The 23,803-nt window shown below is 34.1% G+C and overlaps 1 protein-coding gene across 1 annotated transcript in view; it reads right to left on the bottom strand.

The window, feature by feature from the left end:
• LOC149786470 (uncharacterized) overlaps nucleotides 1-23,803 on the bottom strand; it is a 42,171-nt gene that overhangs the window by 7,006 nt on the left and 11,362 nt on the right. Inside the window, exons 3-8 of the mRNA XM_089976923.1 lie at nucleotides 16,534-16,742; nucleotides 15,751-15,943; nucleotides 14,954-15,088; nucleotides 5,059-5,180; nucleotides 3,118-3,285; nucleotides 1,183-1,333 (exon numbers count right to left, since the gene is read on the bottom strand). Coding sequence (XP_089833049.1) covers nucleotides 1,183-1,333; nucleotides 3,118-3,285; nucleotides 5,059-5,180; nucleotides 14,954-15,088; nucleotides 15,751-15,943; nucleotides 16,534-16,742 — 978 coding nt within the window. The remainder of the gene's footprint in view (nucleotides 1-1,182; nucleotides 1,334-3,117; nucleotides 3,286-5,058; nucleotides 5,181-14,953; nucleotides 15,089-15,750; nucleotides 15,944-16,533; nucleotides 16,743-23,803) is intronic.

Here is a 23,803-nt window from a genome sequence, read left to right as displayed (position 1 = left end):
TATTTTCAAATGCAATATGCGGCACATACGCCACCGTCTTATTCCTATTGGATAATTCCTATTCTTATATTCCTGTACGCAGTAACTGATGCTTAGCAGATGCATTAAGTCCATGAATAATATCAGTACAACTGTATTTTGAGATCTACCTATATAGGAAAAAATGAATTGCAATCAATCTGTTTGTGTAAACAGAGTATGTAAATGCTTCCTAAATTTTCTCACATCGTCTCCAAAGTGCCAAAATAATAACCCATCGACCGCAACGTTAAAGCTTTCAAAGGCTCTTCCATGGACACTGATGGACACATGCAAAGTCTGATGACTACATTTCCATGGAAATATGCAACAAGGTAATTTCAAAGACAAGTTTGAATAATTGTCACCGGTGCTTGATATTTGATAATGGATCCACTCAAGTATAGATAGATATTTAATACGCCATGGTTAACTTTTCTACAATGTATGATGACAACTCATACATAAAAACGTTATTGAGCAAAACACTAACAACAGAACATCACCCATGTAGTTGTGGGAAATGATATTGAAGGTCCGGACATAAAAGTGGTAGATGTTTCAATTTTAACAAGAATTTGGAACTAATGTTTATACGGGAACAAACGGCAGTCAGATATTGTTGCTCTTTTCTTTGCCTTGTGCAACATTCATCACAGACGAACTATAAATACATCACAATTTACTTTTCATGTGTTTATTCAATTGAACTTGAATCTTGTGCTAAATATGATTACAATATATTACTTATCTATATGTATTAGTTGTTACACACATTTGTTGACAAGAAAGCTGTGGATATAGATAGGATTTAGGGCAAAATAGGATGTGAACCTTATGTACGAAACGTTTAGAAATGTACAAAAGAATCATTTACAAGAAAGCCTACACTACTTCGTTTCTGTTTTGTTGCGCAGCTCTTGGGTGGTCGTATTGACGAGTTAGAGCTGGCAAACACCAGAAAACAAGACAAGGAAGACGATCATATGGACTGGAGCTTGTTGTGTGCTTCCCCAACATTTACGTGGGGATAGGGGCAGAAGGGGAAGCATAAGATAAAATACAGTTTCTGGAAATAATATAAAAAACATGATGTCATGGAAAAACAAATATTATCATCAAAATCTTGAATCTTTATACTCTTTCTAAAAAAATGAATCTCACCAGTCCCAAAGAAGTGATACATTAACTGGTTGAAAGTGGTGTTGACTTTATCAGGGGTATAGCTGACCGGCTTACTAATATCAGCCTTGACAAAGAACATTACATGGTCAATAAGGTTTTCTCCAACAGGTAAATCCGCTACTACAGGAATCTAGAGTTTTGAAAAATAAACAAAACACGAAACAGCATATAGTAGAAACACAAAAGAAAACATTCAGTCTGCAAATATTCAAATCTGCCCTGACATCTTTTAAGATTTTTTTATTACAAAGAAAAAATGTGATATCCAAATAAAGGAGCTAGCATAAAAATCACTTGCTAAACAGTTCTGACCCGTGTGTGTAGGAATAAAGAGGGAAGCTTAATGTTAAAAAGAGATATTTCATGTATTTTTAAATGAAAAGACTCAAGATGGCAATTTGTCGCTCACCACATTTTATATATATATATATATATATATATATATATATATATATATATATATATATATATATATATATATATATATATATATATTCAAATTTAGGAAACACTTTTAAAAGCTCATATTGTTTCCAGTCACTTCTAATCTCATTCGTATACCATTTTGTGAATTTTACCGTCTGAAATTTGTTTTTCATTTAATCGTTTTATTATTTAAAGAGTAAAACAGTAACTAATGCAAACGCAGAGACTACTTCACGCAGTAGAGACAGAAATGTACGGCCTGAATTCCAAGAAATGTCTTCTGAATCATTCTTAAGACCAATACGAATTTGAGGTGAGTGTCATTCATGGCAACATGTTTTGTAGATTTTTAAAAATAAATTGAACAAACATTTTATTAACAACACCTGAAAATTTGCGGAAATATAAATCTGTACTTCTGTAGATTAAACGTGGAATAAAATTAATTAAAACTGCCTACTGAACAATCGTCAGACTATGTTATCAAAGTTTGGAAGTAAAGCAAGATGTCAGCACGATATTATTTTTCCCTAAGCGAGTTCCAAGATTATATTGTTATATTTTGTTTGCAGATTAACTCTTTATTCGTTCTCGAACCTTAATTGAAATCGCATTGATGCTGGTATTGATGATGATGATAATTTTTGTTGGTTATTGTAATGGTCATTGTAATTGTGTTGATGATGAAGGGGGTGGTAGATTTCCTGCCGAATTTTTGTGTATCAAAGCAACCTTAATAATGTTCACATGCATCTCAAAACATGGACATTGTATATATCTTTGACAACTACACACACACAAATACATAGTTTGTATTTTGCTTGCTAATAAGTGTCCTTTGAATCTAATAGTTATAATTTCCTGGTAATCTAGGCGCAAATTGCCCAACAGTAATATTTACAGACTCGTCATACCATATTGATATACGAAGTAATCAATACATGATCATGCTACAGAAAGGTAGAAAAAGTGGCCTACTACCGTGAGTTCTAGAATAATACTAGCAGAAATAGGTTCATCAGAAAGATTTAAAGAAGAGAAATCTAGGTTCAAATCCGTGCGAAGTCTAATGCAACTGTACAGAAACTAAAACTAATTTATTTATGAAATGCCCAGAGTAAGCGAAAGAAGACCGTAACGCGACAAAGCGTCCCTTTAGGCAGATTTGGATATTTAATATTTGTTTCCTTTGAAATTAATTGATTTTTTTCTGGTGATAATTTCATTTTAATGCATTATGCAGTATGAATGGTTGTGTGTGCGTCTGTGTGGAATATATTGATTAGAAAAGTAAATCCCGTTTTGTTAAGAACTTTAACATGTGAAAAGCTAGTGAAATTTTGAAAGTGTAATGGAAATACTACATTGATCAAGCATATACATGTAACTTTAAGTTTTCATTATTTTAAAATCAAGGATAGAATAAATGTTACATATCGCGACCAGGTTGTTTATGAAGTAGTACATTAAAAGAAAAACTAAGTTCACATGTAGTTTCTCCAAATATTCCTTTGGGCCGATTCCAGAAAGCAAGAGGATCTGAGGCGATCCGACCGACCCTGCAGCGAGAAGGACTTCCCGTGATGCCTTTACTCTTTCCTTTCTTCCTTCCCGGATAAAGTCTACACCGACGGCAGTTCTTTCCTCAATAAGAACCTATTATTAAGGAAGAAAATAATGATTAAATAGTTACAGATACATTTATGTGTAGCCAATCTTGCTTGAATTTTTCGATCGCTGACAAGAAGTAGGCAAATTAAAATTACTAACAACCTATCACAAATAATGATAACAATCATAAAATTAAAACTAATCATGCCACTGGTGTTTTTTTAGTATTATAGTGAATAATGTATTTCCTGCAGTGTTGCATTTTTGTCCTAGCCAAGAATAAGATGACAGTTCAAAATCTTAACCAGTGATTTCAGACAAGACTATGAATCGATAGGGCCGTTCAAGACCTTCGTGTGTGATTGCAAACTAGAATACGAATCAAAAGTAGGGCCGTTCAAGACCTTTGTGTGTGATTGCAAACTAGAATACGAATCAAAAGTAGCGCCGTTCAAGACCTTTGTGTGTGATTGCAAACTAGAATACGAATCAAAAGTAGGGCCGTTCAAGACCTTCGTGTGTGATTGCAAACTAGAATACGAATCAAAAGTAGGGCCGTTCAAGACCTTCGTGTGTGATTGCAAACTAGAATACGAATCAAAAGTAGGGCCGTTCAAGACCTTCGTGTGTGATTGCAAACTAGAATACGTATCAAAAGTAGGGCCGTTCAAGACCTTTGTGTGTGATTGCAAACTAGAATACGAATCAAAAGTAGGGCCGTTCAAGACCTTCGTGTGTGATTGCAAACTAGAATACGAATCAAAAGTAGGGCCGTTCAAGACCTTCGTGTGTGATTGCAAACTAGAATACGAATCAAAAGTAGGGCCGTTCAAGACCTTCGTGTGTGATTGCAAACTAGAATACGAATCAAAAGTAGGGCCGTTCAAGACCTTCGTGTGTGATTGCAAACTAGAATACGAATCAAAAGTAGGGCCGTTCAAGACCTTCGTGTGTGATTGCAAACTAGAATACGAATCAAAAGTAGGGCAGTTCAAGACCTTCGTGTGTGATTGCAAACTAGAATACGAATCAAAAGTAGGGCCGTTCAAGACCTTTGTGTGTGATTGCAAACTAGAATACGAATCAAAAGTAGGGCCGTTCAAGACCTTTGTGATCTCAGACAAGAAAAAGAATCAAGAGTACGGTAGTTAAAATCCTTTTTTCTGCGATTTTGAACAAGAATATCAATCATGAATAGGGCAGCTCAGGAACTTCGTGCATGGTTTCGGACAATAATAGAATCAAGCATAGGGCAGTTCATGACCTTTGTTTGTGGTTTCAGACAAGAATAAGAACCAAGAGTTGTGCAATTCAAGACCTTTGTCATTTCAGAAAGTTTATGCGGTTTAGCAATAAGGATTAATAGAGACAGTAAAGTGTAGCCCAGTGATGTACATCTTCTGGAAAAATAACTCAAATATGAAAGAAAGCATTATGAAAATTAATTGATATCTATGTGATCCCGTTTTTTGTAATGGCAGATGTGTGAGTCGTTCAAGTGCAATGTGAAGGCATCCTGATCAAAATGAATCTTTATCCTAAACTTGCAACAGTATGCGTCTTGATTCCCAATGCAAAATATATAAACTGTCTTTCTAAATCGTAGAGAACAAATATAATCTATTTATGTAGCGAAAAAGGAAGATGTTTCCTAGCTACTGGAAAGCGGTTACATGGTATATCGATTCTTTAATAATAATAATAATAATAATGCCGCCAAGCATTTCGGCCACCCTAAGAAGGCTTGTCATTACCATAATGTTGCAAAGGAGCCCTATAACCAGAGCCACATAAAAACATGTCCCATGTGTTACATACCTTTGTCACATGTGATTTAATGGCAATATGAAGATTTGTTCGATCTCTGATGGGATACAGATATCCTCTGGCTGTTGTCCATCGCATTCCGTTGCCGACAATTGAGTGCATCCTACACCAAACTAGTCCATCGAGTGAAAAAATTGTCAATTTCATGAAGTGTCTAATAAACATAAATACATGAACGGTTGCATGCTTGCTCACATACATACATACATACATACATACATACATACGTACATACATACATGCATGCATTCATGGATACACACATGCATGCATGCATGCATACATACATACATACATACATACATGCATGTATGCATGCATGCATGCATGATTGCTCACATACATATGTACGTATGTACGTTCATGCGTGCGTGCGTACATACATACATGCATGCATGCATGCTTGCTCACATACATATGTACATACGTGCATGCATGCGTGCGTATATACATACATACATACATACATACATACATACAGTCTAACGCGTTAATTATTATTCCACATGTCGTCAGAAAATTGCTTGGTAAACAAAATATATACGCAGCGTGTAGAAACGTTATTATTGCAGTTAATTATATAAACATAGAAAAACAAAGTCAAATATATAAATGGACACAGAGACAATTACTGACTAGGAGAACTAAAGTACTGAGTATTACTCAAGCATTGAATTGTGGGTGCTTCATAATATATACACAAACCAATAAAGAAATGTTATTATTGTTTTATCCCAAAGAATATTAATGTATATTTTTCAAGCCTTTTTTCTGATATTAATGCAAATTTTAAAATATTAATAACAATTTAAATAAAAACCTGCGTTAAACTGTGATTACTGTTATGTATATTTGATTTAATTTATATTTGATTTAATTTAATTCTTTGTTTGTTAGTCTTAATTTTTTTAATTCTATTGTAATGTAACGTTATTTACTGGATTTGACATTGTCTAAAAATTCAGTTCAGTTCTGTTTGACCTGACTATTTTTCGTAAACAACTAATAATAGAAACTTTGTATCTAATGCTGACATAGTTCCTGGCCTTGATTCAGAAATCAGTGAGAGTTTAAGCTTACAACTGTTTTTCATTTTTTTATAATTCTTTCTCAGGGTAAGATTCATGAAGTGAAATCGAGGCCATACTTGGAGTACGTGGCAAATAACAATTATGTTTTTCCAGTGGATTAACCCACACCTGGGCATGTGTTTTGCTTCACGGCTAGATTTAATATTGATGTTTTGAGAAAGAATAGTCCCTACTTGCCTTAATACTAGGGACGTCCAGAAGTTTATGTTGTGACCAGTTTTTTGTGGCTAATTATTTTATTTTTACTCAGATTGTTTGAAATGCAAGAGATTATTCTTCCCTGGAAATAACTTATGCTCTAATTGAATTCTTGGACAAGGACAGCTATCGAAATTAACACGGAATTCAATTACCGGAATATAATTTTCTGTGATTCAGCAATGAACTGTTGACACATCAGTATGACGTTGACCACAGCATACGTAATCGCCTTTAATTTTTGGATTTCATTTATTCTTGGATTATTATTTGGATTTGATTCGTAGAACCGTACGTTCTTTTTTTCAATTTTACCTTCTTTTTCTAGGGAAAAAATATTTTTTTAAAAATTTGTATAAAGCTTGTTGTCTTCACTTTTTTCTTGTTTCGTTTTGTAAGAGCATAAACACGTAAAATTACAAGAAGCTCAAAGCAAATATTTTGTGTTATTTTCACGCTCATCTTTATTTTCGTGCATCCTTTCTCTAATGTATGCAATCTCTTTAGTACTTTGGAAAGGTTTAAGCAGCAGAGGAGGCGAACAGACTGTTTGCTGAAACGTAAATTTGAAAACTAAAAACCTCATACAAAAATTTTTTTAAAAAATAAGGTCACTAACGCTACATCAAAGCCTCTAACTTTACTGAGAGTCTCTCTCCCAGAGTCTCTCTTGGGGGTTAGTTTTTTTGTTACTTTATTTTTGTCATTAGTGTTTTTAAAAAGATTTTATGCTTTTGTTTACCCGCCTGACGTCTGACTGAGATCGCGCCTCCTCTGCTGCTATAACTAAATCATTATTATATCAACCAAATATTTAATAAAGGCCTATACGATGTCGCGATCGAGGATCATGTAAATTTATTGTTATAAATCCGTGTGGGGTAGTTTGTGCTTTTGAGAAGAAATTTTTAAATCTGATTATATCCATATATCCGCTGCACCAAGTTTGATGAATATTTCTCAGAGTATGTGTATCAACCCCATTAGACACAACTAAAATATTACAGTAATCTCTAATTACTTTTCGTATTTGTGTATACCTCTGGGTGACATAAATTATATCTGTATTTTTATGTCTGCCTCTGGAAAATATTCTAGCTGGATTTGATTGTTTATCCATCATCACATCATCGTATACTACGAGATTATTAATAAGTCCGTCTAGTTCATCTACAGACGGTGCTTCATCAGTATCGGTTATAAAATTAATAATGTCGTCACCATCTTCATTTAACAATTTTGCATTTTTATTAAAATCTTTAAGTACATCGTAGCATCTCTGATCAACAGCTGATGGTGCAACTAAATATAACTTATCCCATTTGAGCCATCTCATTATCAAAACAAGTAATAATTACGTTTTACTAGACCCAGATAGACCTATGATAATCATTTTGATGGAATTCGGTAATGCTGAAATATGTTTTACCGGCTCTTGTTTTCTTCTCGCTGAGAAATCTGTGATGTGATGTGTGATTTTGATTTTTAACGTAGCTTTAACAATTTTTCAGTCATATCGCTACGATGTCTGCAATGTGGCAGTTTATAGTGATGTCTAGCACTGGGGCATCATCCCGCAGACATGTAGCATGATGTCCCACCCAGTCACATTATCCTGACACCAGGCCGACCAGTCCTAACACTAACCTCTTAATGCTGAACGCCAAGCGAGGCAGCTGTTAGTACCATTTTTTAAGTCTCTGGTATGACTCGGCCGGGGATCGAACCCACGACCTCCCACATCCGAGGCGGACGCTCTAACCACTAGGCCACCGGAGCCTTCGCTGAGAAATCAATGACATCCATGTTGTAGAAATATAATAAATACCATGAATCTGTATTGTGTTTGATGCAGAGCACATACTCCTACGAGTATGTTGACAACAGTAATAACAAAAACTAAAAAGCGTGCACTTACAGGTAAATATATAAAATGTAGTACAAGTAAATATAAATTTATTTCTACCAGTAAAATCGGTGGTGATATTGCTACTTCATTAGGAAAATTACCAGGAACACCATGGACTAAATACCCAGGAGAAAAACATCTTCCTGGATATAATTATTGCGGTCCTGGAACCAGACTTCATATCCGACTCGATAACCATGAACAACCAAGACCTGGAGAGTATCCTATAAATGATACTGATAAAGCATGTCACGCTTATGATGTAGCTTATAAAAGGAAAGATTTACAATCATTACAACAACGATATATTGCAGATGTGAAGTTGATTTATTCGTTAAATTCCATAAAAAATAAAAATATCAGAGAATCATTAACTAACTGGTTGGTAAGATCTGCGATGAAAGGTAAATTGTTATTCGGAACCGGTAATTAATCGGTATTTGGATATCAGTATGCGAAAGAAATAATTCAGAAAGACAAAAGATCTCGTGAATGGGTTGCAAGATTACCAAGTGTAATAGCTGCATTAAATAATGAACAACTGCCATGAAACCCATTAATGCGATTACAAAAAATATATACCAATACAAAGACATGAAGTTTCAAAACAACCAGTAGTAGGTAATGTTACTGTAAGATATTTATATGAACCCGGTGAACTTGAAGGCGGTAAAAAGAGAGCGACTGATCCTATCTGGAGTGCAACGACATAAAATTTCTAGCGGGTAGACATGCAATGTACTGAGTAGATTCAACTGTTCCTCAACGTGGATTTGTACGTGAACAATTACAAGTCATTCCTGAAGACACACAATTACCACAGCATTCACTTTTGTAAACTAGCACCTCGACGACGATTACATACAAGACATGTTAGCATCATATTTTCGCGCGTATGACCAAACTTTCTATCAATTCTGTCTACAGTAAATTCCCTTTTATCATTAAGAATATTGCTCCACAACATTACTGTATTACAGCTCGCACAATGATTATTCTGTTGTTGTTTTAGCATCATTTTAAATTCAGCATCAAGATCAAAGTCGCGCTTTTTTTGGTCATACTGTTTATAGCTAACTAAATGTTTTCTTACTATATCATTGTCAATAATATAGCCAGTAGTTTTTGTAAAGTCTATGATAACCCTCCGCAACTAAGATATTTTTCTAACTCTAGACACTGCGAGATAAACTAAATTTGACCATTCGATACGATCATCGACGATCCAAACTCGAGTATTAGAGATGGTTAACCCCTGAGATGAGTTTATTGTCATCGCGTATCCTAACGTCCACGGAGATTTGTCCATTTTTTGCGCATCTTCAACAACATTGACAGGAACCAAAACAATATCATTTAGTACAAAATTTTGTTTTTCTGACGATCCTGGTATATCAAAGTCGATATTCTGTCGTCGCGTATCAACCGGTCGACAACATAATGGTACGTGTAGATTTTTTAAATTTTCTTTATGCAACATAAATAATTTTCGTTGAAGTGTATAACGAACTATCTTTTTAATTGCCACTATCAAATCATTTGGTCTTCACAAATTCCAAAAATTGTTAATAGGAGTTTCTGAAATTACTTCACGCATTAATTCACACTGAACTTTATTCGGTTGTAGACTGATTAATATTTTAAACTCTCTTAATTCTGGATCAAGTGCTCTATGATCATCAGTTATTTCTTCATAATAATCAACAAAATTCCTCAGCCATTTATGTGGAGACAATCCAACAAAAGGGTGGTGGTTGACCATGATCGCCGCACATTATTACAGCAGTATTTTTTGTTAATAACCAATTAAGAAATGTTTTTTATGTTTCTAACGACACAGTATATAATTCATCCCAAACGATAATCTTTAAAAAGTATTTTTCGCCCATTCGATCAGGAGTCCATGCTTCTCCTTTCCATCGAAAAAAAGCTGTGATAAGTACAAGATTTTACTCATCGTTTTTCATTTCTCTGGCGAGTCTGTGTGTAGGGGTTAAAACGGTCATATCAAAATTCCGAAATAGTTCAATCACACGAGTTGTTTTACCAGAACCTTCTGATCCATTAAGATAAACTGTTTTATGTCTAGCTACAGGATCATACACTGACGGTGCAGATGACAATTTTGATATTTGATTATTTTTAAGATAAATATCTTTGATTTCATCGTCGGCAGATTCAGAATAATCGAGTATATTTTCTTGTTTTATTCTCTGTTCGCCCATTGATGCATAAGTGCCGATATTTAATTTTTCCAACAATCCTGAATATTTTTAATTGATATAGAACAAATCTGTGGCGACTCTAACCGCGGTATCAGGAAATCTGTTTATCATCGATAATAGATTTATCGAAACGTACGCGAGCATTGAAGATCTTGATGAGTAAACTGTGGTGACTCACCGTCCATATAACCCACAATTGTACCTAGTTTAGTTCCGTCCGATAAGTTATCATTACTTCGACTTATCAACGTATTTGTTTTTTCGTTGTATCAGCAATTATGCAGTCTAGTTCAGCATCATCTATATTCAATCTTGTACAATGTCGTTTATGATCGTATGATCCTCCATGGGTGAATTTACCAATTATTTTTCTGCAGAGATCTTTTGCGATTTTGTTTTCGTAATCGGTTATATCAGGATTTTCATCATCAGAATATTTCTTTTGTTGTGGTAATCAAACTTCTTTCTGTGGACGATATGATATAATTGCTTTACTTACTGTTAGAAATATTAGCATTTTTACATTGAGCATATACCGCAATAATACTGTTGATACCCAATTTTTTTTCAATAAATGTTTGCCAAACCAGACATAACAAATTGGATGAAGACCTTCGGCAAACTTAAATAACTGGATACAAACGAATCCAGTCAAGTCAAAATCTGGCAATGGTCCGTTTATCGATACTCTGGTCTTTTCGTGTGTGGGATGACCAAATCGCTCAAAATACTTAGAACACTCTTCTATACCAAGAACACTTCCAGGATAACATGCAACGATATCAACTGAAATAACATCTTTATCATCGTATTTAGTATTCCATAATCCACCGTGTCCATATTCGACACAACTCGATATTATATCATTGAGAAAATCAAACCGAGTTGGTTTCCACGAACTTTTCTCTCTAGCAAAATAAGCCGCAACTGATGAAACAGAAAAACAATTGCTCGGTAATCGTTCAGCATCATCGGTATATTTTAACGCAAGATTTTTCATTTCTTCCTGGAGATATTCTGTGCGATAAATAACGCCATTAAGTCGTACAAACTGATCATAGTTTCCATTATCTGAACTCTGAAATAACCATATTGATACAGGATCGTTTTTACTTATTTCGTTAATAAAATAAAATATATCTCCTTGGTAAAATTTAACAGTCAACTGGGTGCCAAAGAAATCATCTGTGATTTCGTTAAGTTTTTGAAAGTTTCTACGAAGCCTTGTAAACGCGCTTACGTGAGAATCATACTCAGCTCGTAGCGTGGATAATTTAGCAACTACTGTGTCTACATATTTTTTGTTGTTGCAGCATCTTCATTAAATGTTGGATCTCTTAAATCAACTATCTTTTTTCCGTTCATGCTGAGTTCACATGTCAGTATATCACCGGTAGATCGTAAACGATTAGCAACACATTTTGTAATTTAATTTCTAATAGTTGCGATTGATATACTTGAGTCTCTGATTTTACCGTCATTGGTAAATATTGGAATGTTATCCTCAGTAGCACCGAGAACTCTACGAACTATGTAGAATGTTTCTGGCTTATTTTAAAAATTCTATTGGCGGAGGAAGCCCGAATGAATGAAAATAAATAGAACCACGTGAATCATATGCAACCCAATGAGTACCAGACCCTGAATTATCATCAAGATTAATAATGCCTGTTTCAAAATTGTTTGGTTCTTTTGGTAACTGATCACGCATAAAACATCTCTGAAATTTTTTATATATAATTTTTAGCAGCATCGAGTAAATCAAAATTTAACACTGGAAGAATTAACGAAGTGTTCCTTGAAGTCTCAGACCTTTTCCGTATCGATAAGGGGTTCCTGGTAATCTCAGACCCCTTCCCTTTTTTTAGATCCTTTTCATGTTGCTTTCTTTAATGCCATTCCAGCGGCGGTTCCAACAGCACCGAGTGCAGCTGCTTTTGCTATAGCTGGGGTGCAGCTTCTATTATTGCTGGTATAGCTGCAAGAAGTGGAAATATACCGCCTGTTTTAATTAAGTCTTTAATAGAATCCGGAGAAAGATGAAGCTGAATTCCGGTTTTTGATTCTAAAGCCTTATTAAAATGTTTGAGCTGAGTCTTAGTTAATGATAATTTGCTTAGACCACCACTAGAAATCTGATCTTGTTTTAATATTTTTGTTCCGCATTTACTTGCAAGTTTTGATTGTAATTTTTTTCACCTGACCGGAAGTCACAGTGACATTAACGTGACTATACGACATTTTTATAATATGATAAGTGATTTAATTACTGCCTTTATCACGAACAGCCTCAATAGCCTTCATCTCTAATTGTTTTGCAATTGGTATTACTTTTGGGGCTATCCTTTTGATTAGACCTTGAGCAACATCACCAAATCCATCTCCGTAAATCGCTTTGGAAATTAGTAATCGTGAGCTTACTACCCTGATAATTACAGGCCCACGTTGAGCAGTGTGTATAGTCATTTTTTTTCAATTACTTGATGATTAATTAGTTGTTTATTTTAGTCGCTGTGATAATCATCAGTGATTTCATCAATGAGAGAACGATAAACATTGATAACCATAATACCGCCAGTAAATAATCTTCGACAAATATCAGATATGTCATTAATGATTTCTGGAGAATTATTACCAGCACGTCTACCTCCAATCAGAGCTTCTAATCTATCTACGTCAGAAAGAATATTGTTAGGACAAGCAATAAGACCGCTTCCTTGAGTAGAAAAACCACTTCCGGTTGATTCTCATGGATCATAAAATTCCTCTCTTTCAGCTTGTTCTTTTACTCTTCTTATATTTCGTTTACATTCAAGAAAGTCACCATCAAATTTGAAATGTTTATCTTCATATACAGAATATACATCTTTAATCCAATCATTCTCATCTTTCCAATAATCAGTATTTCTAGGTTTCACATCTTCTGAATTTTCATAGTATCCGTGTGCGGCAACGTCCACTCCATCATTTTTTGATGAATTCAATACCTCGAGTCGTAAATTTATCCTTGAGATTAACTAGTTCTGGAAGTTCTTGTTTATGTTTTTGAGGAGATGTTGGTTTAGTAGGTGATTTTGAAAGTGGAAATGTCGATGGATCAATTTCTTTCTTTCTTGCTTTTAGTTAATCTACTTTTGCAGAGAACTTAACAAAATCTGGATCACCCGCACCAATACCACCCTTATTATGACGAATACTAAAAATCATCTTACGATAATCATCTTCATAAAGTCCATGATGTTCTGGTAATATATCAGACGAATAATTGGAATCGTCGGCAGTATATTCAGCTAATTGATCATCATCCATATCTATAATTTTTTTTATAGGTTCCAGGTCTAACTTTATCAATTAATTTTTGAACACATGAAAGAATTTCTTTCTCTTGTTTTTTTTCTGCTGTTTTTGTTCTTACTTTCGTCGTTTTTGTTCTTTCATTTTTTGCTGTTTTTGTTCTTCATATTCATCATACACATCGTTTACCGCCCTGATGTATTCTACGTACGATACACTTTTTGTGTCGATTCGACCATTTTTAGCTTTAATTTTATAAAACACATCAGCCCAGTGTTGTAGACTGGAAATATATTTTCCATGTGTTGGTCTCAACATTTTTTTTCTTTTCTCATTTCATAGTGTGTAACAACAAGAGCTGGAAATTCATTTGGATCAGTTTTATCTATTAATTTTAAAGCATTTTCAGTAAATTTATTCTTCGACTATTTCTTCATCAGTTTTTTTTTCTTTCTCTTTAGTAATAGGTTTTGCTGGTTGAGGCATTCGACCAGGAAGATATTGTACAAGTGTTGATGTTTCTTCAGTATTTTCAGCTATTTTTCAAGTTGAGGAAGAAGGGGTTTAGTTGTTTCAATAACATGTTTGAATAATTGCTGATAACTTTCTGCAAATTCTACCTGAAATTCTTGACGTTCTTGAAGTTTTCATCTAACAGAATCACGAACAGGAATACATTTTTTTGACTGCTTCTAATCTTTATCGAGCTAATCTAGCCGTATAAGATTCAGCACTAGGTGCCATTATTGACATAATAATGATTTAATTATAGCAGCAGAGGAGGCGCGACCTCAATGAGACATCAGGCGGGTAAACGACGACATATATACTTTTTTAAAAACACTAATGACAAAAATAAAGTAACATAAAAAACTAACCCCCAAGAGAGACTCTAGGAGAGAGACTCTCGGTAAAGTTAGAGGCTTTGATTTAGCGTTAGTGACCTTATTTTTTATTTTTTTCGTATGAGGGTTTTAGTTTTCAAAGTTACGTTTCAGCAAAAGGTCTGTTCCCCTCCTCTGCTGCTGTTTAACTACATTTCTAGCGAAATATTTTGGTCTATATTCTGTTCAGAAATGTTGAAATTATTAACACGTTAATAAATATTGTATCTATATATGCAATCACATTTGTTTGTAGTCAAACTTTTGGCATATACAGTTTGTTACCTTCATTGTTACCGTGGTTTCCATTACAATCCTGTACTGTATAACCCAACTCTTCTCCACCGGCCAGAAAGGCGTCTGCGATCTCGGAAAACGTCGTGTCTGTTATAACCATTGGTCCACCCTTTCCGTGCTGCTCTGTTAAAATAACTGTGGTTCAGGCACGTTTCTTGTGCATACTTATAAGACCGGAGACAGTATCCTTGAAAAACGTTTGATGAGCGATCTATCGTTTTCTAAAATTCTAAAATAAGCGGGTGTTTCTCAAATTGTTATTTATTTCTTGAAATGTAATATTATTGCTATTTATTTCTCATAACTCTTTGAGTAGAATGTGGCCTCTGAAATATCTTTTTCTAAGTACTAGTTTAGTTATTGTTGTTTTTGCAAGAATATTAGATTAATCACATTGAAGATGAGACTGAGAGACAGTGGAGAAGCTCACCTTTACCTGCCATGAGCGAAAATGTGGATACCATGATCCAGAACTTTGTTTTTTGCATGGAATATTGGCACATTTATAGTGCTTTTGATAAAGCTTCAGCGATAGACCAGATTTACATTTACACATTCATCATACAGTGTTGCATCAATTTCGACATTCATCATTTCTTTCATTTGTTTTGTTTTGTTTTTAATTCGTTCTTTTATTCGTTAGGTTTAGAGGATTCAACCGACAATTGCAATATGAACATTATCTTACATCGATGTCAATGGTGACCAGATTATGAAAAGATTTTGGTTAGTTCTATTTTGTTTTAAGGTCTTATGTTTAATGTAGGAGATATAAAAGTCTTCACCTGGGTCAACGTGCTTGTCGAAAATTTGGTAATCCTCCAGTTTGATGAAGTAAGGAAGAACGTCCTCATAGCTCCAACCCTCACACCCATTTGCAGACCATCCGTCAAAGTCATATCGGCTTCCTCGTATGTAAACCAAACCATTCACTAGCGTGGAACCACCCAGGCCTTTGCCACGAGGCCATATCATTGTCTGTTGAGGTATAATTGAACGTTTGTAAAAGTGAGATAAGAGAAACAAGAGACGCACAAGGATAGTATATAGTTGGCGTGGTTTAGCAAACAGAAATAACACAAGAAACAAAAAGAAAAACAGTCCCATAACAAATGTAATAGTATTTGGCTACGCAGTTTTTGCTGAGATCTACATGCAAGATTTATCCCCCAAAACAAATTAAATTGTTTAATGTCTTCCTTATGTCAGCTAAAATTCAAAGGGTTTAATACCATGATGCTCTCAATAAATTTGGTCCTTTAATTGGTTTCAAGTGTTGTAAGTTCTTTGTATTTATAGCAACGGTGACCATTTGTTCATGGTAGACTCAAATACTTTTGACTTTTTGTCACATGTTTCTTAGCTGAATTCATCCAAATTGTACTAAGTGGTTGGTGAACAGAAGTGTCTCTCGAAATTTCGTAACTTCGGCTATATATGACAGAGGATCCTATCATTATAATTATTCTGAAAAGGCATTGTATCAAGTTGACATCATTGGTTATAAACACACAAACATATATATATATCAAGCGGCGATATTTAGGTTGGTTGGGGATAAGGTTTACCCTATCCTTCATCGCCAAACAGCTTGTCTTTTGCGGCACGGTGCGGTAAATCCAGTCTGCCTCGGTCATCTGAGACCTGGGTGCGTTCCATGGAATGTCGTACATGGGTTTGTTTGTCTCCTCGTTTCCGGCCTCTAACAACAACACCGTCACTTCCGGGTCCTCTGTCAGCCGGTTTGCGAGTACAGAACCGGCTGTGCCGCCACCAACTGTGATTTTGAAGACAAAATATTTGACAAATTCGTTGACTTTGACTCAATTCATGAAATATTCTGAATTTTATATATATATATATATATATATATATATATATATATATATATATATATATATATATATATATATATATATATATATATATATATATATAAACCTTTATGTTTAGTTATAAAACTCTGCGACGTCCTTTAACTAAAAATATCGAAATTTGTATACGCCTTTTTTTAGGCAGACTTCATTCTATCTATGTTTTATGAAAAGTCTAAAATGAGGCAAAAGCTGTGTAATTTAACATTGCATTTTTAAAACAGGGTGATTTTTTTTTGTCCCTCAAGAAAAGACTTTTAGACACTCAGTTTGTCAGTCAGCATGGAGTATACTAAAATAACTTGTTTTTTAAACAGACTGAGAGCGTTGCCGCTATTTGGTGCATACAACAGTGCTAAATTCGTGATAGGAAACACAGGACATGCTTCAAATGATTATTGGCACAGACTTCAAACCTCGACAGATGTTGCCTCTTCTTTCCATTTCTTGGCCTTACTTTCAGAAATGACCCTCTTTGGATGAAGTGCATATAGGCAGTTGAGTTGTAGCCGAGTTGTAGTTATAACGTAGATACATTTTTATTTAAGGTATTGTTTAGGCTTGTCTAACACAAACTTTATCTATTAGGACATAATTTTTCAGTACAAGTAACAAGATTGGAAATTCCTCTAAATTGTGTTAAGAGTAAGTTTTGATTAAATTGTATTAGAAGTAAATTGATAAATCATACTGAAAGTAATCTTCTACTAAAATATATTGAGATTTAATCCAATTATTCGTATCCTACTATTCAACAATGATTGCGCTATTATGATCAAGTACGAACCGTCTTATACAAAACATTACTTGTATCTCAGACTCAGCAGAAAGATAGTACATTCATCAGGTTATAAAAATAGCGAACTAGACAGATTCCAAAAATTCTTATGGAGGGCAAATGTGCTGATCTTGCAGAAGTACTTACGTAATAATGTACATAGACCTAGACAATAATCTGTAAGAGACTATGAAGCCTCGCCTTGAGATTCTGGCCAAACGCAAGAGCTAAAGAACACGCCATATTTGGCGTTGTCTTAACAAAGCGGGCATATTAAGCCCAGCCGCGGGTCGACACCAGTTTTGCTAGCCAGAAACTCAAGCAGGCTCTGTCTTTTGCAGGTAAGATAACCGTCTATGTACAGTTTTCATAGTATAAGACTTTTTAGTGTTATAAGAAATTTTAGTGTTAAGATGTTAACCTAACATCAGTATGTTTAAACATTAGATTATTTAAATATTTTCTTGCTATTCCTTAATATAATGTATCGGAAAGTTTAATTGTTTGAAGAACTTATATTTACTTATAAATATATTATTGATTTTAGTAAAAGCAACGTTCGCTACCAACTTCATACTCAGTAATAGTTAATTTAGAAATAAAATACTCTTTATATAATAGAGTTTAATATGTTGACTTTTTAGAATAAATTCAGTAAAATATATTTCAATTACGGTATTAGTCTGAAATATTGAATTTTAGATTCTTTTGCTATCGTGAATTTATTCGATATTTAATTATCTGTATTACATTCTAAACGGCAGATATTATACAAGTATGATGTTGGTAAGTGAAAGAATATCGTAGTTTTATATGTATTTCTTATATTCGAAAATTGAGCTTGTTGTAGTTTGATATTGAAATGTAAGTTTACATGTTGAGTATTTCAATAAAGTTTTGCTAGCCAGAAACTCAAGCAGGCTCTGTCTTTTGCAGCTCGATCCCGAGTACCTTCAATTCCCCAAGAATGTAGTCACGTCTTCATCATCATCGAGTGACACTACATCAAATGACTTGAACTTCCTTCCTTTCTTCTCTCTCTCTCTCTCTCGGAATTTAGAAACGGATTAACTTAGAGTTTACGAATTATAAAATTCTTCGTAAAAGCTGGTGGAGAAAGAACAAAACAATTCGTAAAAGCTGGAGGAGAATAAAATGAAGTAAAAAAAATGGATAGTGTCACTCCGCATATTGATGATTTACGAGAGAGAATCGCGCCAAGACCTTTGCGACCATCAGACGTCACTCCGCCCAGCTACGCTACATGAACTCTGGAACGACTTGACAACTCTTCTGTGATTTTCGTACTTTTCGCACACAAGAAGGGTTTGTTCTGAAACATCAGCGCCAGAAACATTACAAAGGCAACGAACATATTACAAGTATACAATGTATACATTGCCGGTGAGAATTCTTCTTGCAGTAACACCTGAAATTCCAGACATGTCGAATGCATACTATACATAGTCCAGCCCCGAATTCGAGCTACCTACAACCCAGTCTGAAATACATCTATCCATGCCAAAAACAGATTTTCATGGGTCCAACAGCGACATCTCCGCCAGGCCCCAAGTCAACGACAGTAGCAACGACAGTTTCCTTTCCAGTGATAGTGACTCGAACTTTTACAATTTGAACTCTTTCTATATTAAAGACAATAAGTGTATTGTTTACTATTCATTTAATATAGAATTCGTTTCATAAGGAGAATATTTCTGGACTGTGGTAATTCTCACACAGGTATGTTTTTGCTATACCATATTTTGTATCTTGAATTACAAAACAATACAAGGTTAGTGCGTTAATTTCAAAATATTTCCAAACAAAATGATCTAATTTATGCTGTATTTAATGTCTTATTTAGTAACAATAACACCTTCTATTTACCTACTTCAGTAACATTCATCGCGCTAGCTAAGATTTCTACTACAGAGAGTGAATGAACCTACCGACTTTAACTTGCATTCCAGACTAAGCTTTTACATCAAACCTGTTCGTACTGAAATCTGAAACCACTGTATACACGTTTCGTAGTCTACACATATAACAACGTCTTACCGTATTCGCATATCTTAGGGAGAATTGTAATTTCCGCCTAACCGTCTCAAACATATTGATGCAGATGTTTATTGTGTCAGCCCAATGGGGTTCGATAATGTTATTGAGAGTTTTCTCTTATGTTTTTATACGAATCGTATGAATATATACCTTATGGTATTGTGTCACGGCGATAACGCCATAGAAACGGCTCTAATGCCTTCAAACCAGTCAGAAGAGGTGCTACCTTCCCTGGTTAGGCAACATCGATTGATGTTGTCGTGTTGTTCATTATATATGTATGCTAAAATGATAAATTAGTCAATGTGTCGGAGCGATTACTCGAAACCGAGTTTTCCGCGTTGCATAGCTCTCATAAGACATGAGCAGCTATTGGCCTACATACGGCCAACTTCTGCGTCTACTTTGTTTGAAACGATAACGGCGATACATTCTCTTTGCTACGTCACGTGTAACTTCGGTAATACACGCCCATTTCAAAGTTGTACTAGACCACACCAACCAGTGTTACGAGTATAATGATATTTTCACTTTTGCTCTATGTTAGATACGATTTCTATTTGATGCATACGCAGGTCAAGGTTTGATTGCAAGTGAATAGACGTTATGGTTATAAGGTAGGACATAACACAACATTAAAATTGTTACTTTCCTTATTCTTGGTTAATACCAAATTCTTGTGACATTTCTCTTCGCAACCATTTTTACTTCATTGTTGCTGGTATTGCATTGTTGATATTATCTATGCAATAGGAAGATGCACTCAATATCGGCTCACTAGTACTATCCATGAGAACGGGAATTCTTTTCACCACACTTGGCTGAAGCAAAATAATAACCGTAGTCACCCAAAAATATGTTATGCTGATGTTGCACAGAGTAACTTCTTTATAAAAAAAAAAAAATAACAAAAAAAGAGTAAAATAACATACAAAAAAGAAAGATTAAAGATAACAAGAACTGCATGCTGATATTAGTGTTATAATTATTTAATAAGCCTCGTGGTAGAAGTAGTTTGCGTAGAATTTCTACTAATATTGGTCAGCGTTATTTGAAATTTTATTTAATGTCGTGCCATGAACTCCTTATTGCATTTATTTTAAGAACAAAAATTAAGAAAATAAAAGGTGATTTCTAACAGATATTGTCAAATGTTCCATCCATTATATGGAGAATCTTATTAAATATTTTGAAGAAAGAAAAACAAAATACTCCTTATTGCATTTTTGTTATTTGATGCTTTTTTAGTGAGTATTTTAAATTACTCACTGTATCTTTGTATTTTACTAAGTACGTTGCAATGATTTTTCTCATGGTAATTTTTGTATTTTACTAAGTATTTTGCAGTGATTTGTTTCAGTGTATTTTCAATTTTAATGAATATTGTACAGTGATTTTTACAGTGATTTTTCTTATTGTATTTCTTCAAACTATGCTGAGTATGTTGCAGTGACCTTTCTCATTGCATTTGATGTACCTTACCGACTATTCTGCAGTGATTTTTTTAATTGTATTTTTCAATTTTACTAAGTATTTTGCAGTGATTTGTTTTCTCATTGCAATTTTGTATTTTACTGAATATTTTGCAGTGTTTTTGTTCTTCTCTCATTGTACCTTTTGATATTTTATGAATAGTTGCATTGTTTTTCTCATTGTATATTTGTATTTTATTCTATATTTGCAGTGTTCTTCTCATGTATTTTTGAATTTACAATATATCTCACGACGTTTTATTATTGAATGTCCTGATCCGTCATCTTTTACCTTCTATTTATGAATGTAATTTTTTTTTCTCTCGAGCCTCGAGGACTCGGCTCAAATGAACCGGAGGGTATTATTAGGACATAATTTTTCAGTACAAGTAACAAGATTGGAAATTCCTCTAAATTGTGTTAAGAGTAAGTTTTGATTAAATTGTATTAGAAGTAAATTGATAAATCATACTGAAAGTAATCTTCTACTAAAATATATTGAGATTTAATCCAATTATTCGTATCCTACTATTCAACAATGATTGCGCTATTATGATCAAGTACGAACCGTCTTATACAAAACATTACTTGTATCTCAGACTCAGCAGAAAGATAGTACATTCATCAGGTTATAAAAATAGCGAACTAGACAGATTCCAAAAATTCTTATGGAGGGCAAATGTGCTGATCTTGCAGAAGTACTTACGTAATAATGTACATAGACCTAGACAATAATCTGTAAGAGACTATGAAGCCTCGCCTTGAGATTCTGGCCAAACGCAAGAGCTAAAGAACACGCCATATTTGGCGTTGTCTTAACAAAGCGGGTATATTAAGCCCAGCCGCGGGTCGACACCAGTTTTGCTAGCCAGAAACTCAAGCAGGCTCTGTCTTTTGCAGGTAAGATAACCGTCTATGTACAGTTTTCATAGTATAAGACTTTTTAGTGTTATAAGAAATTTTAGTGTTAAGATGTTAACCTAACATCAGTATGTTTAAACATTAGATTATTTAAATATTTTCTTGCTATTCCTTAATATAATGTATCGGAAAGTTTAATTGTTTGAAGAACTTATATTTACTTATAAATATATTATTGATTTTAGTAAAAGCAACGTTCGCTACCAACTTCATACTCAGTAATAGTTAATTTAGAAATAAAATACTCTTTATATAATAGAGTTTAATATGTTGACTTTTTAGAATAAATTCAGTAAAATATATTTCAATTACGGTATTAGTCTGAAATATTGAATTTTAGATTCTTTTGCTATCGTGAATTTATTCGATATTTAATTATCTGTATTACATTCTAAACGGCAGATATTATACAAGTATGATGTTGGTAAGTGAAAGAATATCGTAGTTTTATATGTATTTCTTATATTCGAAAATTGAGCTTGTTGTAGTTTGATATTGAAATGTAAGTTTACATGTTGAGTATTTCAATAAAGTTTTGCTAGCCAGAAACTCAAGCAGGCTCTGTCTTTTGCAGCTCGATCCCGAGTACCTTCAATTCCCCAAGAATGTAGTCACGTCTTCATCATCATCGAGTGACACTACATCAAATGACTTGAACTTCCTTCCTTTCTTCTCTCTCTCTCTCTCTCGGAATTTAGAAACGGATTAACTTAGAGTTTACGAAGTAAAACTCTTCGTAAAATATCGATCTTCACAGTTCTCCAATTTTTCATCAGTAAATTTAATTCCCCTTAATGTCCCTATCAAGCCATCGTGAGGTGGCGAAGCATACTTGCTTTCGTATGATATACTTGGTTAAAAATACAACAACAGCTGCCATATGAAGTAGCACCAAGATCTGTTTCAAGAGGTCATATCTAAGACGATTTATTTATTTAATACAGAATTAAGATTCAACCATTGAACCATGTGCGACTTCCAAGAAGCCGCCATATTTGTTTTATAAACATCTTTCATGATCTTCACTCTCTTAAAAGTAGTAAGTGTATAAAGAATTATAGGTACAAAAAGTCAGAGCAAAACAAAACACAAAGATAGATAAATTTATAAAGCAAAATATTTTGTGCATAGTATTACTCTGGAACAATCGTCATATTTGCGTAGCTACGCTGTAAATTACTGTTAGGTGAACCATATTTACGGACTTAGTCGTCTCTAAATCTATACATTATGTTCTAACAAAAATGCATATCAATGAATCCCAATAGATGCTTTCTCAGTGATCAGTTGGAAAGGAAGCAAGAGTATATTACATCACTGTTGTTGAGAAATGATCGTCCTAAGTCGTTTATATAACATGAATGATGACGTCTAAATATATAACTCTACAGAGCACTTAGGCAATGACAATAACAACTTATCTGACATTTTTACAACAAGGAAGTCGTATGATGTAACTAAGAGTTGCTGTCAAAAAGAAAAACAAATACACTACCATTTACAAAACGCATTCGATAAAGACAATGACAAAACTACTGAACTTGTTTCCGCTACTAGTTCTGGACAATATTTACTGACAGTTCTGTATCATTTTATATGCTTACAAAGGTTAAGACTGGTCTATGTAATAATAATAATAATAATAATAATAAACAGCGGCAGCCACAAAATCGAAGTCCTAGAACGAAACACTAAACTAGTTTTCACTCAAGCATTTAAAAGATGCTTGATTACT

Source organism: Sinohyriopsis cumingii, chromosome 12 (genome assembly GCF_028554795.1).
Source record: "Sinohyriopsis cumingii isolate HCF-2022 chromosome 12, ASM2855479v2, whole genome shotgun sequence".
Taxonomy (NCBI): Eukaryota; Metazoa; Mollusca; class Bivalvia; order Unionida; family Unionidae; genus Sinohyriopsis; species Sinohyriopsis cumingii.
This window is presented reverse-complemented; position numbering and strand designations above follow the sequence as displayed.